The sequence below is a fragment of the Pipistrellus hanaki genome (assembly GCF_964339955.1).
Source record: "Pipistrellus hanaki genome assembly, chromosome: 4".
In the NCBI taxonomy this organism is placed as follows: domain Eukaryota; kingdom Metazoa; phylum Chordata; class Mammalia; order Chiroptera; family Vespertilionidae; genus Pipistrellus; species Pipistrellus hanaki.
The window spans coordinates 5,020,455-5,032,500 of record NC_140506.1 but is presented as its reverse complement, the minus strand read 5'-3'; the positions used below and the strand labels follow the sequence as shown (position 1 = coordinate 5,032,500).

The window sequence follows — 12,046 nt, the reverse complement described above, 5'->3', positions numbered from 1 at the left end:
TGTGTGTGTGTGTGTGTGTGTGGTGTGTATCTGTGTGTGTGTGTGTGTGTGTGTGTGGTGTGTATCTGTGTGTGTGTGTGTGTGTGTGTGGTGTGTATCTGTGTGTGTGTGTGTGTGGTGTGTGTGTGTGTGTGTGTGGTGTGTATCTGTGTGTGTGTGTGTGTGTGTGTGTGGTGTGTATCTGTGTGTGTGTGTGTGTGTGTGTGTGTGGTGTGTATCTGTGTGTGTGTGTGTGTGGTGTGTGTGTGTGTGTGTGTGGTGTGTATCTGTGTGTGTGTGTGTGTGTGTGTGTGTGTGGTGTGTGTGGTGTGTATCTGTGTGTGTGTGTGTGTGTGTGTGTGTGGTGTGTGTGGTGTGTATCTGTGTGTGGTGTGTGTGTGTGTGTGTGTGTGGTGTGTGTGTGAGTGTGTGTGTGTGTGTGTGGTGTGTGGTGTGTGTGTGGTGTGTGTGTGTGTGTGTGTGTGTGTGTGTGTGTGGTGTGTATCTGTGTGTGGTGTGTGTGTGTGTGTGTGTGTGTGGTGTGTATCTGTGTGTGTGTGTGTGTGTGTGTGTGTGTGTGGTGTGTATCTGTGTGTGTGTGTGTGTGTGTGTGTGTGGTGTGTATCTGTGTGTGTGTGTGTGTGTGTGTGTGTGGTGTGTATCTGTGTGTGGTGTGTGTGTGTGTGTGTGTGGTGTGTATCTGTGTGTGGTGTGTGTGTGTGTGTGTGTGGTGTGTGTGTGTGTGTGTGTGGTGTGTATCTGTGTGTGGTGTGTGTGTGTGTGTGTGTGTGTGGTGTGTATCTGTGTGTGTGTGTGTGTGTGTGTGTGTGGTGTGTATCTGTGTGTGTGTGTGTGTGTGTGTGTGTGGTGTGTATCTGTGTGTGTGTGTGTGTGTGTGTGTGTGGTGTGTATCTGTGTGTGGTGTGTGTGTGTGTGTGTGTGGTGTGTATCTGTGTGTGGTGTGTGTGTGTGTGTGTGTGGTGTGTGTGTGTGTGTGTGTGGTGTGTATCTGTGTGTGGTGTGTGTGTGTGTGTGTGTGTGTGGTGTGTATCTGTGTGTGTGTGTGTGTGTGTGTGTGTGTGGTGTGTATCTGTGTGTGTGTGTGTGTGTGTGTGGTGTGTATCTGTGTGTGTGTGTGTGTGGTGTGTGTGTGTGTGTGTGTGGTGTGTATCTGTGTGTGTGTGTGTGTGTGTGTGTGTGGTGTGTATCTGTGTGTGTGTGTGGTGTGTGTGTGTGTGTGTGTGTGGTGTGTGTGTGTGTGTGTGTGGTGTGTATCTGTGTGTGTGTCCTAGAGGCTGGCCATCCGCTGTAGCGGAGGGCGGAGGGCGGCGGGTGCGGGATGGGGGGTCCGGCCCGCATCCTGTGCTCCTGGAGACCGGCCTGATGCTCCTCACTGCGGGGCTGGGCCGAGGGGAACCAGCAGGCGCTTCAGAGCCGGCCGGGCGCAGGCGGGAGGCGGCGGGAAGCGGCACAGAGTCCGGGTGCGGACTCGGCTCTGCGGGCTCTGACCGCCCCGGTGCGGGGGCCGGGCCGGCCGGGCGGGGCGCAGGAGGCCCCGGGGTGGGGGTGCGGGGGCCGGGCGGGGCGCAGGCGGAGGGCAGCCCCTCGGCCCGGAGCGGCGGTTGGACCGTCCCTGGAGGCGGAGCGGAGGGAGGAGGAGGGAGGAGGGAGGAGGAGGGAGAGGAGGGAGGAGGGAGGAGGGGCGGGGGGAAGGGGAGGAGGGGGGAGAGAAGAGGGGGCCGGGGCGGGGCTAGAAGGCGGCGGCGCGGGCTAGGGGAGCCCGGGAGACAGACCGGGTGGAGAGGAGAAGAGGAGGAAGAAGAGGAGGAAGAGGAGGAAGAGGAGGAAGAGCAGGAGGAGCAGGAGGAGCAGGAGGAGGAGGAGAAGAAAGGGGGGAGCACCCCGTCTCCCGCCCCGCGTCCCCAGGCCGCAGGCTGGCTCTGGGCCGCCGGGCCCGCGCCTCCCGCCCGCCGCCGAGGGCCCGGCCTGCGGAGGTAACCGCCGACTCCCCCGCCGGGCCCCCTCCTTCATCCCTCCCCTCCGCACTCGGCCGCCCCTCCACCCCTCTCCTCCCCGCCCCCGCCCCTCCGCCCATCCTTTCCCACCGCACCCCGGCCTACCCTCCCCATCCCTCCTCTGCACCCCTCCCCATCCCTTTCCTCCCCTCCCCTCCCAGCCCCCCTTCACCCCTCCCCCCTGGGCCCGCGGATCCCGGGCCGCTCCCCCTCCGGCCCCGCGTCCTTCACCCCCTCCCGCCGCCCCCGCCCGCCCCCGCCCGCCCCCGCCCGCCCCCGCCCGCCCCCGCCCGCCCCCGCCCTCAGCCCGGGGCGCGGGGCGGGGCCTCCCCGCTGCAGCCTCCCCGGGTCCGGAGGACGCCTCCGAGCCCCTGGAGGGCGGGGGGGACCCCGGCGTGGGGGCTCCCGTGGCTGGCCCGGTGGCTGGTTGACCCCGGTGGCTGACCCCGGTGGTTGACCCCGGTGGCTGACCCCGGTGGCTGGTTGACCCCAGTGGTTGACCCCGGTGGCTGGCCCCGGTGGCTGGTTGGCCCCGGTGGCTGGCCCTGGTGGCTGGCCTCGGTGGGTTGGTGATGAGTTAGGTGAACGTTGAGGGGCGGACGCAGGAGGCTGTGCGGTGGAGACACGGGGACTTGGAGGTGTCTGTAAACGGCCGGCCGTGTGTTTCACAGGAAGCCATGCTTGGGGGCTCCATGTGTCCCCTTCCTGACGTGCCTAGTGAGGTGATGGGTTAACTGTGCCCCTTCCCTGAACCAATCTTACGTGTCTGGCGGCGTGTGTGATGGTCACGCCGTGGCTGTCTGAGTGCCGTTCGGAGCAGACAGCCTTCGGGCATAATAAACCCGCGGTGAAAGCCTGGTCACATCCCGCAGGCCTCCACCCTCACCTCTGAGCCATCTTTTCATCCTTTGCATTTGGGTTGTGTAACTTACCTCTGAGTACAAAGCTGGAGTATTTTAAAGCAAGTCCCTGCGGGGCTGGTGTGGCTCAATGGTCGAGTCTCGGCCCATGCACCGAGAGTCCCCAGTTGCGGGCTTGATACCCAGGATGGGGGGTGCAGGAGGCAACTGGTCTCTGTTTCTCTCTCATTGATGTTTCTATCTCTCCTCCCTTCCCCCCTCTCTCTAAAATCAATAAAAACATTTTAAGAAAAGTAAATACTTAAGTATATACTGAATCCCGCCCGTATCTAGGGGAGGTAAGGCCCCTTTAAAAAACAAACATCTGGCCAGTGTGGCTCAGTTGGTGGGCATCCACTGGTGCACCAAAAGTTGGCTGGGTCTGTTCTGGTCAGGGAACTTGCCCAGGACCCCCAGTAGGGGGCGGTCAGGAGGCAGCCCATTGATACTGGCTCTCTTGTCCCTGTTTCCCTCCCTCTCCCTGGGAGTGAGGTAGACGCTGTGTTGCCGTTTGTGATCTGCCCGTGGGAAATGCAAAGCACCACTCCTGTTTTATTCTTGGTTAAAAGAGACCAGATCCCGTCCAGCTTTAAGGGGTAAGGCATGGACCAGAGAAGGGTCTCTGAGAGTCGGTCAAGGTCACAGTGGGAGCAGGAGGTGCTGCCGTGGTCATCTTTAGCCATGCAGAGAAAGGCAAATCATGTGGAAACTGTGTTTTTCCAGATCTTTCCGAGGTCTTGTTTACCTTCACTGTCGGAGAAATAACTTGTCAAATAAAAGCAAATACAGTTTGCCTGACTGTTCGAGATACAAGACGAGATGCTGAATGCATCTTAAGAAGAGGATTGAACTTATGAAAGAGTGAAACTCCAGATCTTGATGAGAATTCTACATTAGATCCTCAGTAAATATGGGCTATTCATTATGACCACTGTTTTTGCTTTTCACAGCATCCTGTGACCGTGTTTGCTTACTTGGCCATCGGAGCCACGACGAGCATGGAGGTCAGGCTGGAAGTGTTGACGTCAACCACCATCAAGCAGAAGAGGCCCTGGCCCCACGTCTCCTGGCTCGGCCAGGTGGGTCTTTCTTTATTGTACGGCCCAGTCGTCATACGTGTGGAACGTGTGCTTTGCCTCTGAGGGTGAAGAATGGCCTGTGACATTTAAAAAATAAAATCCATCTTAAAGGATCACCCGCCCACAGGACAGGGTTTTGTGTTTGTGTTTTGTCTTTAGTATAGTGAGCAAGTTAGCTTTTCCAGAAAGTTAAATGGTCTATTAACAAGAAATATTTTGTACTTTGAAAAACTTTTTATTTTTTTAAAATATATTTTATTGATTTTTACAGAGAGGAAGGGAGAAGGATAGACAGAAACATCGATGAAAGAAAAAGATCGATCAGCTGCCTCCTGCACACTCCCTACTGGGGATGTGCCTGCAACCAAAGTACATGCCCTTGACTGAAATCAAACTTGGGACCCTTCAGTCCACAGGCCGACACTCTATCCATTGAGACAAACTGCTTAGGGCTGAAAAACTTTTTTATATTATGTTTAAGAAGGTGGCGATGGCATATAGCAAAAAGGAATTTTTTATCTTCTGAAGCTTTTCCTACTGGAACAATCCATGGAGTGTTTCCTCCCATTGTGGTTGTTATGTGTGTGCAACGAGGTGCCCGCAGACCTGGGTGAAGATGGGTCACGGTGCACTAACAGTCCCGGACGCTGTCACAATACATGGCATGGAGGCCTTACCGCAGGGAAAGTGGGCAAACCTAGATTTATCGCAGTTATTAAAATTAAGGAATTTGGTGGGCCCAGTCTGTGGCTTAGTGGTTGAGCGTAGACCTATACACCAGGAGGTCACGGTTCAATTCCTGGTCAGGGAACGTGCCTGGGTTGCTGGCTCAACCCCCATGTGGGGTGTGCAGGAGACAGCTGATTAGTGATTCTCATCATTGGTGTTTCTATCTCCCTTCCTCTCTAAAATCAATTTTTAAAAATTACATATAAAAACGGAAATTTGGTGTGTCATTTCCTCTGAGAAATTACACCACTAACTTACCTTCTCTGGAACGTCACGGGGGCTCGCATCTCCGGAGGGCTTGTTAAAACAAGGGCTGCCCCATCCCCGAGGTGCTGGCCCAGTGGCCTGGGGGAGAAGAACATGCATTCCCTGCGGGGTCTCCGGTTGCTGGGGCCCTGGGTAGGTGGTGCTTTGAAAACCGCTGCCCTGGAGTAATAATACAGGAAGGCAACGTTAACTCCAACCAGCAGACTGTTCCTGGCAATAAAAAAGGACCAGGCAGGGTTGCAGAAGCCACATCTCTCTTAATCTAAGTAAGTTATTTGAAAACTTGTCCATGCTGGGGTTACATTGATGACCCAGTTTTGGCTAGCAGAACCGGAAGACACTCTTAAAATTTTAAACTGCAAAGCAATCTAAGTTGCATTAGTTAGGTCATTTTACCAAGTCATTTTAATGAGGAGTTTTAAGAGAGAGTGAAACAACTTTCGGTCTGCCGAGTCAGCCTTATGGTTCATTTTGTGATTCGTGGTACAAAGGTATGTGATCTTCCTTAAGTGTCACTTGGTGTTCTTGGCATAATTTGGGTAAGAGTTTGAACGAACTTCTGCCACCTCCTCAGTCTCTCATGCTGCTTCTCTTAGGAAAAGGAAGCTGTTTTCCTTTTGGACGAGAACCTCATCAGTGAAATCAATTTGCTGTCGGGAAGGACGAAGAAGAAGATCCCTCGCCTGCAACCTGTCCTGAGGCACCTCGCTGTGCTCACCACGTCCAGTAACGGTTAAGTGGGCCCGGTGTTCGCAAAGGGCGGAGCTGGGGGAAAGGTCTAACTGGGGCAATCTCAGGGCGCCTCTATAAGTATTGCGTTTCCTTTTTGGAGACAGATGCCTGGCTGGCGGGGCTCCTTACTACTGGGGAGCTTTTCCTTTGGAACAAAGATCAAGATTGTTTGAAAACGATCCAAGCAACTGGAGAGCCTAAGGAAATGATTAAGGCTGCAGTAGGTGAGAATTGGTTTAAATTGGTTTAACTTGATAAACAGGAAGGGAGGATGAAACATTTGCCTACTGCTATTGTAAAATCTCTGTGTGTATACACGGAGTGGCCAGATTATTATGATCTCTGAATACATAATAGTCTGGCCACTTAGTATATATATATATTAGCGGCCTGGTGCATGTGTGTATGGGTGGGATCCGGCCAGCCTGGCCGGGGGGGAGGGGAAATGGGCGGTTGGCTGGCCTGCCTGCTGGTTGAACTCCTGGTCGAGAGGACAATTTGCATATTAGCCTTTTATTATATAGGATTTACACTGAGTGGCCAGATTATTATGTGTTTAGAGATCATAATAATCTGGCTACTCAGCGTGTGTGTGTGTGTGTGTGTGTGTGTATCATAATAATCTGGCCACTCAGTGTGTGTGTACAATGTATATCTCTTTGCATTTTTTTTTTTGTGTGTGTGGCATTTATTTGTGATGCTCAGATTCATCTTGGATGAATGTAGTCTGGTATGCCTAACATATCTGATAACAAAGGGTTCCTAATATCACGTAAATATGTGATATGTTGTTACTGTTATTTGTACTTTTAATTCATACTGCTGCCTTAGCTTTCTATCCGTAATGGTCACATTATCTGGTTCTTTGTCAGAATAAACTATTTAGCCTCTGGAGGGAATTCAGACTTCAAGGTTTAATAAGTTTTTTAACTTTTCTTTTAGCAAGCTCGTTGAGACTCTATTTGTATGTATCTGGAGATGGACAAAGAGTTCTGATTATAACTCCTTCTGGATGCATACTTCTTTGGGAATATTTGGAATTCAGGAATATCTTGTCTTCTAAAAGCCCGTCATTGATGGGCCAGTGGTCCCAGATCACACCTGAGGAAGCAGTGCATCTGCCTTCCGCAGAAGATAAAGAGGCTGTGGTGCACGCTGTCTTCATAAACAATGAGGTAAAAACAAAACAAAACAAAACAAAACAAAAACAATGAGGCAAAATCCAGACCGGACGGGTCCTAGGGGGTGAGCTCTCGGCCTCTGGCAGACACTGGAGCTGACGGGCAGAGTGGGCAGTGGCATTGCTGTAGATCGCTAGTTGTCATTGTCCCGGTGATGGTGAGATTATTGTGGAAAATATACCTTCATTATTTCTGGGTCACGTTCTTAGAAGTGTTTATATAAATGGTTTGAAATTACAGCTTCCTTTCTCTTTCCCTAGTCTTACTTTTCCCTAGTTTTAAAATATAGCTAGTTTTGTAATTTAAAAAGCTAGAATTGGTGATATTCAATAAGCCGTTTAATTCCCAGGAAATAATATCCTTACGAACTAAAAAACATTTTATTTATTTTATTTTTTTTATTTTATTTTTTTTTTTTTTTTAAGAAATATATTTTATTGATTTTTTACAGAGAGGAAGAGAGAGGGACAGAGAGTTAGAAACATCGATGAGAGAGAATCATCGATCAGCTGCCTCCTGCACACCCCCTACTGGGGATATGCCCGCAACCAAGGTACATGCCCTTGACCGGAATCGAACCCGGGACCTTTCAGTCCACAGGCCGACGCTCTATCCACTGAGCCAAACCGGTCCCGGCCTAAAAAACATTTTAAAAAGCAGCATGGACCTATCTTTTATTACCAATCCATTGCTGTTATAACTTGCATTTTGAAGTTTTATTGTTTTCCTCTACCTCACCCCACTTCCAGTGCCCTAATTTAAATAATACAGAACTATAGAAGAGAAAATTAGTATGTAAGTATCACTTTAGTAATAGCCCTAGTAAATGGCAGTGTTTACTTAAGAGTATAAACTGCATCTTGATTTCCCATTTGGGATATACCTGTGGCTCAGAAATGACTTAGTCTTTGACTTAATGTCTAGAATAAATAGAAACAAGATCTCGATCTATCTCATCTGCACCGTGACCTGTTGTCATGGATCATGTACTGAAGTCTGTGCATTTATCTACAGTTGCTGGGAGACTGCTGCTTGTGTGCCTTTGCCTTTTATTCGGGGGAGTGTCTGAGGTTGACATTTCTAGCGATTCGGTGGCGTGAAAATGTGTTCCCGCCTGTGAGGTGAGGTAAATGTTCCCTTCTTTCTTCTTTTCCCTCCCTTTTAAGACACGGGTACCTTTGGCTTGTAAATACGCAATCAGATCAGTAAATGAACGGTGACCTCTCAGACTTTACAGATCCTTCCTTCCATAAGCATTGCTTTAGTTTCCATTTAAAAACGTTTAATCGGTTATTGTGCTTCTGTTTTGTTTCCCTTCTTAGAAGTGAAAACACGTAAAAGATAAGGCAGGAAACAAGTGGCTTTACTTGTTTTAAGACAATAAGAACTATGTTGGAAAGGAATTGTTACAGTAAAAGTGAAAAGGCACTTACTTGAATTTATTGTACTTTTTACATGCTGGAGAATTTTTTTTTTAATTATTTCACTTTTTATTTTTTTTGTTTTATTGATTTTTTACAGAGAGGAAGGGAGAGGGATAGAGAGTTAGAAACATTGATGAGAGAGAAACATCGATCAGCCGCCTCTTGCACACCCCCTACTGGGGATGTGCCCGCAACCACAGTACATGCCCTTGACCGGAATCGAACCTGGGACCCTTCAGTCCCCAGGCCGATGCTCTATCCACTGAGTCAAACCGGCCTCGGCAGGAGAATTTTTTTTTTTTACTTAAACATGAAATTATTCTAAAAAGCCCATAAAATAGAATGCATTAAAAACACATCCTGGATAAATAAGATTTATTAAAATAGTGTGATTTGAGGGAGGGTCTATTTTTCTTTCTGTTGATTTTATTTTTTATGCTAACAATAACTTACTAAGCTATAACTTATATAAAGTAAAACAAATAAATCTAATGAATGTACATGCGTGTAACAGTCCTCATATCAAGCATAGAACACTACCCAGAAAACCCACTCTTCTCTATCAGTCCCTTTAGAAATGTTAGCAGTACTATAGAATGGGGTGGCTAAGCCATCAGCGGAAGCGGACGTGTTTGGGGTTGGTTCCCAGGCGTGCTGTTACTGACAGGACTCCGCGAGGGCGCTTGTCTGACTGGCGCCGGCTCTTCTGTCACTGGGACGGCTGCTAAGCGGCCCCTAATGTACGGCACCTGGAGGAATTTAGCTGGACCCTGTTTAGCTCTTTGTAAGGAACTACGTATTAATTTAGAAGATGCGATACTTCCTGTTTTCAATTCTTTCCTTACTTTCTTAGAACGTGGCCATACCGTGTCCATTGGGCACAGCAAGACTGCCTTCTGGGTAGTCTGAGTCCTGCGTGTGAGTCAGTCAAGTCGAGAGGAGCTCTGATCTCTGCCTTTTCCAGAGACGGCCTGACCCTGGCAGTGACCCTGAACCAGAGAGACCCGAAGGTCAGTAATGCGACCTGTCTGAAGTGGTCGATGGGACAGAGTTCAGTCCAGTTTTATATGATTCCCGCCCCGGAGGTAATTCTTTAAATCGGTGTTTTCTGATCCAACTCAACCTTGTGGATTGGTGAAGTTGTTTAAATTGGCTACTGGGCCCTGGCTGGTGTGGCTCAGATGGCTGAGTGCTGTCCCGCGCTCCGAAAGGTGGCCAGTTCAGTTCCCGGTCAGGGCACATGCCCAGTGTCTGGTTCGGTCCCTGGTCGGGGCGGGTACAGAAGGCAGCCAGACAGGATTCCTCGCTCACATCCATGTTTCTCTCTCTCCCTAAAATCAGTAAAAAAGTTAAATGACCTGCCATAGTTTTCCATACTTGGTCTTCAAAAGCAAAAAGAGGTTGAGGGAAAAGGAAGAAAGAAAGGCAGTGTTGTAAGTTAAAATGTAGAATAAAAGAGAAGAGAGACATGGGTGGTCAGCACTGCTTGCCCGTTGGGAACGACACCTAGATAGTTGACTGATGTAATAATAGATCTCTAGGTCTTCGGAATCATAAGTAATGATTCAAGTAAAATAATTTTAATGGTTTTATTGTCTTTCCTTAACTCTTTGTAGGCAACTCAGGTATTATTTGTCAACACACTGAATTTTGTTACTCTCTGTGGCAGCCTTAAGGGCTGTAGCAATAAGAGCCCCATGGTTCCTGCTTCCCTTGTCAGGTAAGCACTCCTCTGTGTTGCTAAGTCGTGTTTTTGCTTTCTTTTCAACAGTTTGATACGTTTAAGGCTCTGATGATTCAGTGGGTGTCTAAATGGATATTTTGATAGATAATGTAACTTTCAGCATCTGAGTGTGATGGATTCTAAAGATTGCGTTGCGTAAGGAAGGCCTAGCGCCTCAGGAAGGGCTGCCTGGGTGGGGGGTAGTGAACGTTTTTCTCTTTATTTCTGGCTGTGTTGTCCGAGGGGGAGCGGGAGCGTGAGCGTGGCTGGCAGAGATACATTGGGCTTCCCTGGGGAGGCTGACCTGGAAGACAGTTGGCATTCTTCTTCACATACAGGTCAGTCGCAACCTACATGAGCTACATGTGAGACATGGCGTAGGCGCAGGGGTCCTCAAACTTTTTAAAGTGGGGGCCAGATCACGGTCCCTCAGAGAGCTGGAGGGCCGGACTATATGAACTACTAATTCCTACTGTAACACCTCGGCTGCGCTCACTGCCCAAAAAACCTGGCGGGCCGGATAAGACTCCTCTGCGGGCCGCATGTGGCCCGCGGGCCGTAGTTTGAAGACCCTTGCGTAGGGAGTTTCCTCTCAGACCTCTGAACACTTTGCCGTGCTGCTCTCTGAATTTTCTGTTTTTAGACCAATCCAGCCTTGTCTCTTCATTTTGTCCCCCGTTAAAAGTTTCGTTCTGGAAGTGTCACTGGTCTCAGTCAGCAGTGTATGACTTGGGGTGTCCCTCATTTACATGAGCGACAGCTGCTCTGGTCTCCCTGAGACATCGCTGTTGCCAGCAGCTACGGAGGGAAAACGATGCGAGTCTGCGGCTGCGTGCATGGCGCGGGGCTGACCTTCCCATGTATCGGTAGATGTTGGTTGTGGACACCATTAGGGTTAAAAATTGTTGAGGTTAGCATGTGAGTGACTAAAAAGCTTAACTCTCAGGAAGTATTTTTATTTTATGATTGCTTGTGTATCTAAATTTCTGATTGTATGGGGTAGATGTTTATGCATGAACTCTTTTTCTGAGATGTGAAATACACAAAATGTATGTGGCAGTTGTCTGCTCTCCATTCTTTTAAAAAAAATATTTTTATTGAGAGGAAAGGAGAGGGAGAGAGAGATAGAAACATCGATGATGAAAGAGAATCATTTACAAGCTGCCTCCTGCATGACCCCTACTGGGGATCGAGCCTGCAGCCCAGGCATGTGCTCTTGACTGGCATTGAACCTGGGACCCTTTCATTTGCAGGCCAATGTTCTATCCACTTAGCCACACAAGCTAGGACTGCTCTCCATTCTTTTGCCCCCTTTAAAAAAAAAAAAAAAAAAAAAAAAAAAAAAAAATATATATATATATATATATATATATATATATATATTATTTATTTTTTTACAGAGAGGAAGGGAGTGGAATAGAGAGTTAGAAAACATGGATCAGCTGCTTCCTGCACCCCTCACCACACACACACACAGGAGATGTGCCCGTAACCAAGGTACATGCCCTTGACTGGAATCGAACCTGGGACCCTTCAGTCCGCAGGCCGACACTCTATGCACTGAGTCACACCGGTGTCGGCTGCCCCTGTTTTTTGAAGCGTTTCACCTCCGCTTGGCTGTTGAAATGGCCAAGCACGTTGTCTGGAATCCTTTCTGAACACACCGTCTGCTCCTTCTAGGTCCTACTGGGTAGGCGACATCAGCTGGACGCATGACAGCCTTTTTCTGGCCTGCATGCTGAAGCGTGGCTCCCTGGTCTTGCTGACGTGCCAAGGGGAACTGCTCACGCTGAGCACGCGTGGCTGCTCGGTGGAATTTGGGCCGGCTGAGTTTATTCCCCTCCACCCACTCATCACATACCGGTGAGACGTTTCCGTGGTTTGAATTTGTTTACACAGTTTTCTCTTTTGTTATTCCTGTACTGTCTTGTTTTTATCATTTTATTTTTCAAATTGTCTTATTTTTTCTTTGAGTGTGGCATTTTGATATGTTTCTTATTTATAGTTTTTTTCTGTTT

At 49.0% G+C, this 12,046-nt stretch overlaps 1 protein-coding gene across 1 annotated transcript in view; it reads left to right on the top strand.

The window, feature by feature from the left end:
- Window positions 1-1,815: 1,815 nt before the first annotated feature.
- The window catches only part of CPLANE1 (ciliogenesis and planar polarity effector complex subunit 1), a 61,447-nt gene continuing 51,216 nt past the window's right edge, over window positions 1,816-12,046 (top strand). The window contains exons 1-9 of the mRNA XM_084880554.1: window positions 1,816-1,973; window positions 3,844-3,972; window positions 5,565-5,700; window positions 5,805-5,924; window positions 6,643-6,875; window positions 7,896-8,002; window positions 9,159-9,315; window positions 9,922-10,025; window positions 11,709-11,891. Of these exons, the coding sequence (XP_084736680.1) occupies window positions 3,892-3,972; window positions 5,565-5,700; window positions 5,805-5,924; window positions 6,643-6,875; window positions 7,896-8,002; window positions 9,159-9,315; window positions 9,922-10,025; window positions 11,709-11,891 (1,121 nt within the window). The 5' untranslated portion in view covers window positions 1,816-1,973; window positions 3,844-3,891. The remainder of the gene's footprint in view (window positions 1,974-3,843; window positions 3,973-5,564; window positions 5,701-5,804; window positions 5,925-6,642; window positions 6,876-7,895; window positions 8,003-9,158; window positions 9,316-9,921; window positions 10,026-11,708; window positions 11,892-12,046) is intronic.